This window comes from Ranitomeya variabilis, chromosome 4 (genome assembly GCF_051348905.1).
Source record: "Ranitomeya variabilis isolate aRanVar5 chromosome 4, aRanVar5.hap1, whole genome shotgun sequence".
In the NCBI taxonomy this organism is placed as follows: Eukaryota; Metazoa; Chordata; class Amphibia; order Anura; family Dendrobatidae; genus Ranitomeya; species Ranitomeya variabilis.
The window spans coordinates 689,681,792-689,696,605 of record NC_135235.1 but is presented as its reverse complement, the minus strand read 5'-3'; the positions used below and the strand labels follow the sequence as shown (position 1 = coordinate 689,696,605).

The following is a 14,814-nucleotide window of genomic DNA, read 5'->3' as shown; positions in this document are numbered from 1 at the left end:
ATAATATATCTTTATTTAGCTTACAAAAGCTCATACAAATCTACATGAAAATCCGCATCAAAAACGCATCAAATCCGCGCTGATTTTCAACTGTGTTTTCTGCCAAGAGAGGAAGAATCTGCACAGAAAATTCCACAGGGAAATCCGTAACGTGTGCACATTCCCTTGAATGCACGTTTTTGCTTTTCATTTACTTAGTTACAGCAGGATTTGTGCTCGCTTTTTGTCTTGTAGGCTTTATATGTTTTGTGGCCAATGTGACCATGCAGATTATTATTATTATTTAAGTTCTGCATGTCTACCAACTCAAGTCAAGCTCAATTTTTGTGTTTTTTTTTCAAAGTGTGAACATGCACCTGTTGCCACGTTCTGGGGTCGGACGCCTTTTTTAAGCATGTGTCATATCCCTTGGGTGTTCCTTATATAGTGATTGTTACATGACAAGAGGATACCAAATGTCAGAACCAATATACATACATGACATAAAGATAATAAATGACACAAGAAACAACAAAAAGCTAAAAAAACAACCACTGCACATCCATAGAGTGACAGGATTAATACTAGAAATATATTGCACAGGGGATATCGCAGCCAATTCCCACAAGAAGAATCCTGGAAACACAGAATAAGAAATGATTCTTTCTCCGCTTTTTCTATAGGACTTAATACATTCCTGATTCCGGAGAGTAATAGAAATACGGCAGAAAACAGAGGAAGAAAGTTCGGAGAAGAAGCTTCATAGAGAGACATTGAAGTTACAGACGCCTTTTAACCCTTTGGGAGAAAGTGATTCCAGCACTTTACCGTGTAAATCCCACCAGAACTGTAGCCGGTAAAGACCCCAATATCCACAGGTGTCCCTTCTAATTGGGGGAAACTATCACCTCTAATAATCCTCGGACAGTTCTGACAAACACGGAAAAGTGCCCCTTTATGGAGGTGACAGAAAGTCTGTTTAGTCACTTTAGCTTCATAGTATCAGTTAATACAGTAGGATTAAAAAATTTCTTAGAAAAATTCTCAATTCTTAACAAAAGCAAATCGCACCTCCCAAAGGTTTAGATCAAGGGAATATTGCCAGGGAATAGTGGACAGTGTAATGATACAGTCCTCACACTGACCCTATACATGTCCTAATAAGCTGATAGCCTGCCTAACAGCGGAGGTTGACACTCTAAAATTCGATGTGGCGCCCCCACTCCACATCGGCTGTCCCTTGAAATCCCTGCAGGCCCCTATTACTAAACCCGTACCAATATTACCCAACATGCAGACAAATTAAACAAAATATCTATGATCTCGCTGATAGTCTTCAGACTCTATTACAGTACTGAAGTTTTTTTTTATAATAATATAACTATATAAACCCTTTCAAGACAAGGATAGTTATCTTCACCTCTAAAGCATAGCCAAATAGTAAAGTGCATAAGTGTTTTAATGTAAACAATAGAGCTCCACTCCTATACATGCACTACCTCTAAAGGTACCGTCTCACAGTGGCACTTTGGTCGCTACGACGGCATGATCCGTGATGCTCCAGCGTCGCTCCATTATCGCTCCAGCGTCGTAGACTGCGGTCACACTTCGCAATGCACAGCGCTGGAGCGATAATTTCATGACGTATTTGCGATGTATACAATATCGTGCACACCTTTGTTACATGATGCGATCATGCCGCCACAGTGGGACACTTGACGACGAAAGAAAGTTTCAAACGATCTGCTACGATGTACGATTCTCAGCAGGGTCCCTGATCGCAGTAGCTTGTCAGACACAGCGAGATCGTAAGTATATCGCTGGAACGTCACGGATCGTGCCGTCGTAGCGACCAAAGTGCCACTGTGAGATGGTACCCTTATAGTACTCAAGGTTTTTTTTTAACACGTGATAATGTAAGTATATAAACCCTTTCAAAATAAAGATAGTTGTCTTCACCTTTGAACCATGGCCAGATGTTCAGTAAAGTGCATACGTGATTTAATGTCCACAATAGAGCTCCACCACTATATACACCCTCCCTTTAGGACAAGATTTCTTATAATAAACAATGCATAAAGCACCCTAAAAAGGGTGCCAAAAACAAAAAAAACAAGATTACTTGTTATATCCTAGACAATGCATTAGGTACCCTGCACAGGGTTGCATAAAAATGATATTTCAGAGACAGTACATCATGCACCCTCCAAAAAGAGCTAGGGTACATACAAAATTTCTAAAAGGTAACAGAGAATTCAATGAACACCATTTACCGTATTTTTTGGACTATAAGACGCACCGTAATATAAGACGCACCCCAAATTTGGGGTGAAAAATGCAGAAAAAAAGATTTTTTTATAAGATGGGGGTCCGTCTTATTGTCCGAATTTAAGATCTCTTACCTGAGGGCAGGCAGTGGCAGAGCAGGGTCACAGGAGGCATGGTGGTGGCAGAGGTGAGGTGATGCTGAGGTGCAGTGGGCGGAACGGCGTGCACCTGAGCAGGGTCCCATCCTGCTTAGGTGGGCGACGCCATGGCCTGGTGTCCATGGGGAGGTTGCTGTGGCGGTGGCAGACGTGCGGTCACTTCCTCCGGTGGCAGCGGCCAGGGTCCCTTCCACATTTGAGGTGACGCCACAGCAGTAGTGAAGGAGAGCAGCAGAGCTGGGTGGTTTTCCTGGTGGCGGCGGGCTTACCGGCATTGTGGCGGCGACAGAGGTGCGGGCATGATGTGGCACGGTGAGCTGTATGGCGTGAGCAGGTCCCATCCATATTTGAGGTGAATCCGCGGCCCGGTATTGATGGAGAGCAGCAGCGCTGGTGAGTTACGGTATTTTCCGTTGGCGGCGGCCATCTTGCTGAGGCCACGCGTGCGCAGATTCACTACTCTGCGTCCCAGGGCTTCAGGAAAATGGCCGCCGCGATCTCCATCTGCGCACGCGCGGCCTCCCGCGGCCATTTTCCTGAAGCCCTGGGATGCAGAGTAGTGAATCTGCGCACTCGCGGCCTCAGCAAGATGGCCGCCGCCACCGGAAAATACCGTAACTCACCAGCGCTGCTGCTCTCCATCAATACCGTGCCGCGGATTCACCTCAAATATGGATGGGACCTGCTCACGCCATACAGCTCACCGTGCCACATCATGCCCGCACCTCTGTCGCCGCCACAATGCCGGTAAGCCTGCGTTCCGAATATAAGACTCACCTCCCATTTTCCTCACAATTTTTTTGGGGAAAAAGTGCGTCTTATATGCCGAAAAATACGGTATATAGAATTCCAGTGGTGTAGCTTACACTAATAACCAAGCTTTCATTTAGAGATCATATATTGTTCATTTGTCAAAATGCAGAAAAACATCATAGAAGATCACTTATCTGGTTGAAATAGCCAAAGTAGCCAGTAGTCCCTTGTTCCTACGCGTTTCACCCCCTCCTGTTATCAGGGGCTCATCAAGGGACCATAAGTAGGAGCATGCCATAATAGCCAAAAGAGATGGGTCAGCTCTAATCCAATGGTGAGATAGCGATTTACCCTGAAAAGTTACAAATTGTGGGGTTGTTATAAAAATTTTTAATTAGGGGGTTTTGTGCTGCCGCATTATAAGAATCACAGTGGTTTTGTTCCTTTTCCGCTAATAGATACAAATGATCCAACTATGAAAGACAGGAACCAAGGAAACAAGTATTACTCTCATAGTATGGTGCATCTTTCTTGGCCCCCACACACCATCCTCCCCACATAGTATAATGTTCCCACAGTACCACCATCCCCCCACACAGTATAATATTCCCACAGTACTGCCAACCTTCAAACATATTATGATAACACAATATGTCCCACACAATATGCTACCACCCCAACCATTAGATAATGATTCCTCACTTCTTGATGCAGTATGGTGCCCCTTTCTTGGTTCACACACACAGTAAAATGTTCCCTCAGTGCCTCCATCATTAAGTTTATTTTGTAACATTTTAACTTTTTTGGGAGTGTTTTTCAAGTAATATATGAAAATCTTGGGGGGGGGGGGGAATTCTTTCTAAAAAACGTCATATCCAGAGGACAGAAAAAAAAAATGTACATGGAGACATTGGCATCAAATAACTCCTGTCTTGATGTTCTTACAAAAAAGCTTTTATAAAAGCCTAAAACTTCTGTGTGTGAATCAGACCTGAGATCTAACATGATAGAAGATTACAGTGCGGGGAAGACGGGAAACCTTCATATAGACGGCCGGTGGTGATGGAGTCAGTGATGGACTCTGGACAAATATGTTTCTAGAGCCGTAGGAGAAGATGAAGATGTCGTCCTCATCATGAAGTAGTTATTTCTCATGTCACGTGTAATGAATATCTGTGATGAAAGCTTGAAGGTACTACAAATTATTATGATGACCACTGATCACACACTGAAGAAGACCAATAAGAACCAAGCAAGAAAATAAATATGTATTAAGTGGTCAAGATCACCCAAAGTACAACGATGTTACATCGTCTTTTTTTTCATGATTTTTATGATGTTACAGTGTCTCATCTTCTCATTCAGGTCTCTACAATATCAGATCCTCTCAGTGAAGATCTTCTATATAAGAGAATTTTCCTGATTAAGGATGGATATGGACAGGAACCAGATGGCAGAGAGGATTTTACACCTCACCCTAGAGATCCTTTTCCGGCTTACTGGAGAGGTGAGAGATTCTGATGACGTCACATTACATCATTCTTATCTATGGGAATAACAGATGGACAGAACTGGAGAGGTGAGGACTCTGGAAATGTCTGTAGTGAGATTTATTAATGTGTCTCGTTATAACCAGGATTACACAGTAGTGAAGAAGACCTCTAGTGAGCGTTGTCAGGACCCTGTGTCTGAGGGATGGGGAAGACCCCTGAGCCCAATTACGGGGCCTCCACCTCACCTCCTGATACATGAGGACATCAATGACCAGAAGATCCTAGAACTCACCTACAAGATGATTGAGCTGCTGACTGGAGAGGTGACACTGCTGGGAATGCTGGGACATTGAACAGTTTCGCTATGAAGGGATCGAGGGGTTTGACAGTATCATTGTATGTGTCAGGTTCCTATAAGGTGTCAGGATATCACTGTCTATTTCTCCATGGAGGAGTGGGAGTACTTAGAAGGACACAGAGATCTGTACAGGGACATCATGATGGAGGTTCCCCAGCCCCTCATATCACCAGGTAATAGACAAGACTAAATACTCTGCCTGTAATTATCTGTATGTAAATAATGAATTAAGTCCATGCATGTGTTTCCTCCAGATCTATCCAGTAAGATGACAACACCAGAGAGATGTCCCCATCCTCCTCTTCCACAGGACTGTAAACAAGAAGATCCCAATGTTCCTCAGGATCATCAGGTAGGTGGAGAGGTGTCATGAGATCTCCTCTATGATGTGTAGATGACTGTGATGGTCTTGTGCTCAGTCTTATTTTATCCACCAGTATTATATGTTTTATACTTGTGTAATGAGAACGGTGGAGATGGCAGGATTAGAGCTCATCATAGATATGACGTCTCCATCTGTCTGTGACTTTTACAATATTTGTTTTAGGATGAAGATCTGACCCATATTAATACCACAGAGACATATGTGAGGGGTGATGAGCGGTGTAAAGAGGAGATTCCTACATATGACTACCCAGGTGAGTAGTAACCACTAAATGAGGAGAAGTCACAGATTCTTATCAGTCACCAGCTGTGGCTGCTTTATCGGTGGTGTAGTCCGGCTGTATAACAATCGTGTGGTCACCATTTTGTCTCTAGATCACAACATTTTCCTCCACCCAAAACTGTTCTAATTACTTTGGGGATTGAAAGCCCTTTTCTATAGAACTTACAACCTGGAGAATCCACCTACCCCCTAGGATTAGGAGACTCTGACTCTTACCTTTCCAGATTTATAAACTACAAAGCAAATGACAGCGTACGTAGAATGTGCTGACAAGTTAGAAAATCACTTCAAGAAAAATATAATGATGGTCCTGTAAAGGTACCGTTACACTAAACGACTTACCAACGGTCGCGACCAGCGATACGACCTGGCCATGATCGTTGGTAAGTTGTTGTGCGGTCGCTGGGGAGCTGTCACACAGACAGCTCTCTCCAGCGAACAACGATCAGGGGAACGACTTCGGCATCATTGAAACTGTCTTCAACGATGCCGAAGTCCCCCTGCAGCACTCGGGTAACCAGGGTAAACATCGGGTTACTAAGTGCAGGGCCGCGCTTAGTAACCCGATATTTACCCTGGTTACCATTGTAAAAGTAAAAAAAAAAAACCCACTACATACTCACATTCTGATGTCTGTCACGTCCCCCGCCGGCGTCCACAGGGTTACGTGCTGCTGCTCAGAGCTTTCTGCACTGACTGTGTCAGCGCCAGCCATAAAGCAGAGCACAGCGGGGACGTGACAGACATCAGAATGTGAGTATGTACTGTTTTTTTTTTTACTTTTACAATGGTAACCAGGGTAAATATCGGGTTACTAAGCGCGGCCCTGCGCATAGTAACCCGATATTTACCCTGGTTACAAGTGAACATATCGCTGGATCGGCGTCACACACGCCGATCCAGCGATGACAGCGGGTGATCAGCGACTAAATAAAGTTCTGGACTTCTAGCTCCGACCAGCGATATCACAGCGGGATCCAGATCGCTGCTGCGTGTCAAACACAACGAGATCGCTATCCAGGACGCTGCAACGTCACGGATCGTTGTCGTTCTCGTTGCAAAGTCGCTTAGTATGAAGGTACCTTTAGAGAAAGCGGAGGGTAATGATGCTGTTGGCTTCGTAGAACCCTGATAGCTTATTGGATGAATCTACCTTCTCTCCCTTCTGTGCTGCTGAATGTGGTCATATGGTCCCTATAAAACCAGGTCCAGCCTTTCTGGCCAAACTTCGCTTTTATGATCGACTACATTAAATGTGCAGTGAGGCCAAGTGTGAATTTCTGTACAATAACAGCAGAGTTTCCCTTTATCCTGACTTTTCAGTTTCTTTTAAAACCAACTAATTTCAAACAGGATTGTGATAAACTACATAAAAAACATTACACCTGTGCCATGATATATCTCTAAGCTGTGCGTGGCTGATAGCTGTAATGTACATTTATTCACTTGTAGATTGTGAGCCCTCGTGGACATGGTCCTTTCTCCTCCTGTACCAGTCGTTTAAGATTACTGCACTTGTTTTTATTATGTATACCTCTCCTCACATGTAAAGCGCCATGGAATAAATGGTGCTATAAAAATAAATAATAAAAATTCACGACTGCAAGAGATGTGTTGGCATGGCTCGAGCCCTGGTTTCATGGATTCACTTCATAAATTAGAATATGTTCTCTATCATAAGGGATTCAGATTACTGCACAATGTCTCCTGAAATGGGGTGGGGGGCGCTAATACTTTCTCTACTCTTCTGGTCAGGTCTCATGGTTCCTTCACTAGTCCACCTTAAATGAGTGTAACTTTGGTGTATTGTTGGACTTCTCCACTCATACATTGTTTTGGTGGTGTAACTTTTTTCATTCTATGTCTTTTTTACCGTTTCATTTTGTATGATAGTTTGATTGTGGTGGGATCGGCCTGCCTCACTTATGTGAATCTGTAACTCCCTGGTAGTCCATAAAAAAGGTCTCCATTGCCTCTTCCAAATGTCCAAGATCTCAATTTAAAACACCTCAGCTTTGTAGTATTTTAAAAAGTATTCTTTAAATGTGTAGTAATTCTTCAAGAAATTCATCTGACAGAAAATATTGGTCCTTACGATAGTTTAGATTGACAAGAGCTATTGAGCCCCATACTCTAATTACTCCAGAGAGGTTTTATCACTACTCATTTTTTTCTCTGAAGACGACTGTTGAGTTTGCTTATTTCACGCAGACAGATTTGTGTTCCTAATCGGGGCCCATTTTTCACATCTGGCATGTGTCACTTTATGCGGTGATAACTTTGGAATTCTTCACAAACGATAATAAGAAATAAATTAAACTTTAAAAATTATTTTCCAACTTCTCTTGAATCTGACAATACCCTACATGCAGTTATACACTACTGTCTGGGCACATGGATCAGAACAAAGAAAGATGATCACAAGGCTATTATTGAGATATCAAAATACAAAGATTTTTATTAGAAAAAGACATTATTAAAACCATACCACCAAGGTTAGGGGAGACGAATAAACTCACTCATCACAATCACTCATAAGAGACACACAGCTGCAAGTAACAGATGGCTAACACATATAAAAATCTATCTTGGTGGGTGGCTAATGATATATAATAGTACAGGAGAAGATAGGCCAACAATCGATCACTTTAACTATACAACATCACTTCAATATACAAAGAATAGTCATATACAGCAGACACATTACTTATCCCTGTAAACGTCCACCCAACCACGGCTTCACCCTGCTGTCCTACTCATAACACCCTACGAGACCATGCTCAATATAATACTTAGGTACAGTTGCCTTTAAGGGACAGTGGTATAAGATGCCGTTGACACCTACAGCAGCGCGTCCGCCCCGACGCACGTTTCGGACTTCTTTCTCAAGTGGCCCGAGTCCGAAACAGTGGTTTACACCCACATATGGGGTATCGGCATACTCAGAACAAACGGCACATCAACTTTTATGGTCCAATTTCTTCTCTTACCCTTGGGAAAATAAAAAATTGGGGGCGAAAAGATCATATTTGTGAAAAAATATGATTTTTTATTTTGACAGCTCTGCATTATAAACTGTGAAGCACTTGGTGGGTCAAAGTGCTCACCACACATCTAGATAAGTTCCTTAGGGGGTCTACTTTCCAAAATGGTGTCACTTCTGGGGGGTTTCAATGTTTAGGCACATCAGGGGCTCACCAAACGCAACATGGTAAGTCAAACTGCTCTCCTTCCCTTCCGAGCTCTGCCATGCACCCAAGCAGTAGTTTCCCCCCACATATAGGGTATCAGCGTACTCAGACCAAATTGTACAACAACTTTTGGGGTCCATTTTCTCCTGTTACCCTTGGTAAAATAAAACAAATTGGAACTGAAGCAAATTTTTTGTGAAAAAAAGTTAAATGTTAATTTTTTTTCAAACATTGCCAAAAATTCCTGTAAAACACCTGAAGGGTTAATAAACTTTTTGAATGTGGTTTTGAGCACCTTGAGGGGTGCAGTTTTTAGAATGGTGTCACACTTGGTTATTTTCTATCATTTAGACCCCTCAAAATGACTTCAAATGTGATGTGGTCCCTAAAAAATACTGTTGTTGTAAAAATTAGAAATTGCTGGTCAACTTTTAACCCTTATAACTCCCTAACAAAAATAATTTTGGTTCCAAAATTGTTCTGATGTAAAGTAGACATGTGGGAATTGTTACTTATTAATTATTTCGTGTGGCATATCTCTGTGATTTAAGGGCATAAAAATTAAAAGTTGGAAAATTGCTAAATTTTCAAAATTTTCGCCAAATTTCTTTTTTTTCACAAATAAATAAAAAGTTATATCGAAGAAATTTTACCACTATCATGAAGTACAATATGTCACAAGAAAACAATGTCAGAATCACAAAGATCCGTTGAAGCGTTCCAGAGTTATAACCTCATAAAGGGGCAGTGGTTAGAATTGTAAAAATTGGCCCGGTCATTAACGTGCAAACCACCCTTGGGGCTTAACGGGTTAATTTAGGAGGTTGCCTGTAACATAGCAAGGAGGGGGGTCTTTGAATAATATTTTTAACCGGTCATCCTTGTGTAGGATATGGTGAAGTTTCTTAGCCATTTTTCTCAGTATTTCAAGTTGTGGGTTGTGAGTCACTACCAGAGGTGCACAATGATTTTCTTTTTTTCTGTATTGAAGTACTTGACTTCTAGGGATCCTTGTAGCCCTAATGATGTGATCATCAATGGAGGTGGGAAGGTAACCTTGATTTAAAAATGACATTTTTAGCTGGGTTAGGTGTTCATCCCTGTCCTTAGGACTGGAACAGATACATTTACATCTGAGGGCCTGGCTGTAGACAATAGACTTTTTAATGTGTTTAGGATGGAAGCTGTCGCATCTGAGGTATGTGGGATGGTCAACTGTTTTCCGATACACTGATGTTTGGAACGAACCATTTTGGACTTTTATGGTGGTGTCTAGAAAGTTGATTTTTGTTTTTGAGTGGTGCAATGTCAAGTTTATGGTAGGATGAAATTTGTTGAATTTGTCATGGAAATTTAGAAGTTTTTGTTCGGACTCAGTCCAGATTATTAAGATGTCATCGATGTAACGGAAATAGGCAAAGGGTTTGATGGAGCAGGATGTTAAAAAGTCATTTTCCAGTTTAGCGATAAAGAGGATGGCGAACTGGGGTGCTATTTTGCTTCCCATAGCAGTGCCGTTGCGTTGTAGATATAACTTCTCACTGAAAGAGAAAAAAGATGTGTGTGAGGATGAATCTGGTAAGTGTTATTACAGACTCTGAAGGGATCCCATTGGTCTCAAGAAACATTCGGCAGGTGGTTAGTCCATCTGCGTGTGGGATGTTAGAATATAAGGATTCAACATCCATGGTGGCTGAGATGGTGCTGTCAGGGAGGGGACCTATCGTGGATAGCTTACTCAGCAAGTCTGTAGTGTCCTGTATATAGCTGGCTGTTGGCATACTTCAAGACTCAGAAGCAAGGGCAAGATTTGACTTTGGGAGGACAGATATTGCTGGATTGATTTAAAGAAGCCGTGTGGTTTTTCAAGAGCCTTTGAGACACTAATAATGTGAAGCCTCTGTTTTTCCATTGACAGATGATAGACACAAGTGGGGAGTTTTTTGTGAGATGAGTAGATGTTTTTATTGGTATTATTTTCACCTACCTAACATTGTTTGATGGCTTTTATTCTATATTTGGGAGGCAGAATGAACAAACAGTTGAACACCACGCTCCACTGATTCATCCTATGTGGTTGTCTATTAAAGGGACTCTGTCACCTGAATTTGGAGGGAACAATTTTCAGCCATAGAGGTGGGGTTTTCGGCTGTTTGATTCACCCTTTCCTTACCCGCTGGCTGCATGCTGGCTGCAATATTGGATTGAAGTTCATTCTCTGTCCTCCGTAGTACATGCCTGCACAAGGCAATCTTGCCTTGCGCAGACGTGTAATATGGAGGACAGAGAATGAACTTCAATCCAATATTGCAGCCAGCATGCAGCCAGCTGGTAAGGAAAGGGTGAATCAAACAGCCGAAAACCCCGCCTCTATGGCTGAAAATTGTTCCCTCCAAATTCAGGTGACAGAGTCCCTTTAAACTGAATTGACATTGTCTTGGTGGATAGTTAAATTTTTTTTACTTAACTTGCCATTTTTATGGACAGTTTCAGTAGAAATGTTTAAAAACATAAACTTCAAGAATATTTTATTCAAAAATAATAATTTGTTTATTCTTGGTAGGTGACTGCACCAGGAGATCAGAGGCACAGCTGACATCTTCACAGAAATCAGATTTGGTTAAGCACCAGAGAACTCACACAGGGGAGAAGCCGTTTTCCTGTTCAGAATGTGGGAAATGTTTTACACAGAAGTCAGATTTAGTTAAGCACCAGAGAACTCACACAGGGGAGAAGCCTTTTTCCTGTTCAGAATGTGGGAAATGTTTTACACAGAAGTCAGATTTAGTTAAGCACCAGAGAACTCACACAGGGGAGAAGTCTTTTTCCTGTTCAGAATATGGGAAATATTTTAATCAGAAATCATATCTTTTTATACACCAAAGGAAACACACAGGCGAGAAGCCTTTTTCATGTTCAGAATGTGGGAAATGTTTTACACAGAAATCAGATTTTGTTAGGCACCAGAATAATCACACAGGGGAGAAGCCTTTTTCCTGTTCAGAATGTGGGAAATGTTTTAACCAGAAATCAAATTTTGTTAAGCATCAAAGAATACACACAGGGGAGAAGCCTTTTTCATGTTCAGAATGTGGGAAATGTTTTACACAGAAATCAGATTTAGTTAAGCACCAGAGAACTCACACAGGCGAGAAGCCTTTTTCCTGTTCAGAATGTGGGAAATATTTTAATCAGAAATCATATCTTGTTATACACCAAAGGAAACACACAGGGGAGAAGCCTTTTTCATGTTCAGAATGTGGGAAATGTTTTACACAAAAATCACATTTTGTTATGCACCAGAGAAGTCACACTGGGGAGAAGCCTTTTTCATGTTCAGAATGTGGGAAATGTTTTACACAGAAATCACATTTTGTTATGCACCAGAGAAGTCACACTGGGGAGAAGCCTTTTTCATGTTCAGAATGTGGGAAATGTTTTACACAGAAATCAGATTTTGTTAGGCACCAGAATAATCACACAGGGAAGAAGCCTTTTTCCTGTTCAGAATGTGGGAAATGTTTTACACGGAAATCATATTTGGTTATGCACCAGAGAAGTCACACAGGGGAGAAGCCTTTTTCATGTTCAGAATGTGGGAAATGTTTTAACCAGAAATCAAATTTTGTTAAGCACCAAAGAACACACACAGGGGAGAAGCCTTTTTCATGTTCAGAATGTGGGAAATGTTTTACACAGAAATCAGATTTAGTTAAGCACCAGAGAACTCACACAGGCGAGAAGCCTTTTTCCTGTTCAGAATGTGGGAAATATTTTAATCAGAAATCATATCTTGTTATACACCAAAGAAAACACACAGGGGAGAAGCCTTTTTCATGTTCAGAATGTGGGAAATGTTTTACACAAAAATCACATTTTGTTATGCACCAGAGAAGTCACACTGGGGAGAAGCCTTTTTCATGTTCAGAATGTGGGAAATGTTTTACACAGAAATCACATTTTGTTATGCACCAGAGAAGTCACACTGGGGAGAAGCCTTTTTCATGTTCAGAATGTGGGAAATGTTTTACACAGAAATCAGATTTTGTTAGGCACCAGAATAATCACACAGGGAAGAAGCCTTTTTCCTGTTCAGAATGTGGGAAATGTTTTACATGGAAATCATATTTTGTTATGCACCAGAGAAGTCACACTGGGGAGAAGCCTTTTTCATGTTCAGAATGTGGGAAATGTTTTACACAGAAAACAGATTTAGTTAAGCACCAGAGAACTCACACAGGGGAGAAACCTTTTTCCTGTCCAGAATGTGAGAAATGTTTTACACAGAAATCACATTTTGTTAGGCACCAGAGAAGTCACACAGGGGAGAAGCCTTTTTCCTGTTCAGAATGTGGGAAATGTTTTACACAGAAATCACATTTTGTTAGGCACCAGAGAAGTCACACTGGGGAGAAGCCTTTTTCATGTTCAGAATGTGGGAAATGTTTTACACTGAAATCACATTTTCTTAAGCACCAGAGAAGTCACACTGGGGAGAAGCCTTTTTCCTGTTCAGAATGTGGGAAATGTTTTACACAGAAATCAGATTTGGTTAGGCACCAGAGTAATCACACAGGGGAGAAGCCTTTTTCCTGTTCAGAATGTGGGAAATGTTTTACACGGAAATCATATTTGGTTATGCACCAGAGAAGTCACACAGGGGAGAAGCCTTTTTCATGTTCAGAATGTGGTAAATGTTTTATACAGAAATCAGATTTAGTTAAGCACGAGAGAACTCACACAGGGGAGAAGCCTTTTTCCTGTTCAGAATGTGGGAAATGTTTTACACAGAAATCACATTTTGTTATGCACCAGAGAAGTCACACAGGGGAGAAGCCTTTTTCATGTCCAGAATGTGGGAAATGTTTTACACAGAAATCAGAATTAATTAAGCACCAGAGAAGTCACACAGTGGAGTAGCCTTTTTCCTGTTCAGAATGAGGGAAGTGTTTTAGCCAGAAATTAAATTTTGTTAAGCACCAAAGAACACACACAGGGGAGAAGCCTTTTTCATGTTCAGATTGTGGTAAACATTTTACACAGATATCAGATTTGGTTAAACACCAGAAAACTCACACAGGGGAGAAGCATGTTTCTTGTTCAGAATGTGGAAAATAATTTAACCAAAAAGCGCATCTTGATAGCCACCAGAGAACTCACGCAGAGGAGAATCCTTTTTCATGTTATTAATGTGGGAAATGTTTTTCATGGAAATCAACTTTTAGTAAAAATCAGAATGTCCTAATTTACTAGCTAAGTGTGTCTTTAGTGCATTGACTGACAGCTCAGTTGTCCAGTCTGATTCTGAGCTTCTTTCAGGTGTTCCCTGTTGCAGGTGATTTCTCAGCTACTTAGCTGAGCAGTCAGTTTCAGACCTCTACCTGATGTTATATCTGCATGTGTAGTTCTTCTCCAGGTGGTGTGCGCTCCCGGGACATAGTGGGTGAGATACGATGATATTTTCCAAAACCAAGTTTTATTAGCACAACATACAACGTGTTTCAACTCTTGTGAGTCTTTTTCAGGTATTATATATAAGCTATTACTGCTTTCTGCATTTTATATACAAAGGAAGTCAGTACATATCATTTTTGGACAGGTGCCATAACAGGGTTTAACCCTTTCTAGACACACCCATATCACTCCAGCTTTATCCAGAGTTTTACACGCATAAACACATAAACATTAAAAAAGTAATCCAAATAAAATCCAATTTTAAAAACATTTTTTAAACATTTTTCTAATGGCATACTGTATATACGAAATTCACAAAGAAAATATTTCATATCTCAATAATAACTTTTTTTTTTTAAATACAAAAATATATAAAGTTTTATAAGGCCATATATATAAGTATAAACATTTTCTAAAAGCAGATATTTTCTAAAAGGTATAAAAAGTCCTATACAAAATCGTTATTACCGCTTTATTATTTATCTCTTATTTG

General features: G+C 41.0%; 1 protein-coding gene across 1 annotated transcript in view; it reads left to right on the top strand.

The window, feature by feature from the left end:
• Positions 1-14,584, top strand: part of LOC143767634 (uncharacterized) — a 33,226-nt gene extending 18,642 nt beyond the window's left edge. The window contains exons 2-7 of the mRNA XM_077256075.1: positions 4,524-4,665; positions 4,795-4,974; positions 5,059-5,182; positions 5,264-5,361; positions 5,557-5,647; positions 11,431-14,584. Coding sequence (XP_077112190.1) covers positions 4,588-4,665; positions 4,795-4,974; positions 5,059-5,182; positions 5,264-5,361; positions 5,557-5,647; positions 11,431-13,787 — 2,928 coding nt within the window. The 5' untranslated portion in view covers positions 4,524-4,587 and the 3' untranslated portion in view covers positions 13,788-14,584. The remainder of the gene's footprint in view (positions 1-4,523; positions 4,666-4,794; positions 4,975-5,058; positions 5,183-5,263; positions 5,362-5,556; positions 5,648-11,430) is intronic.
• The last annotated feature ends 230 nt before the right edge of the window (positions 14,585-14,814 follow it).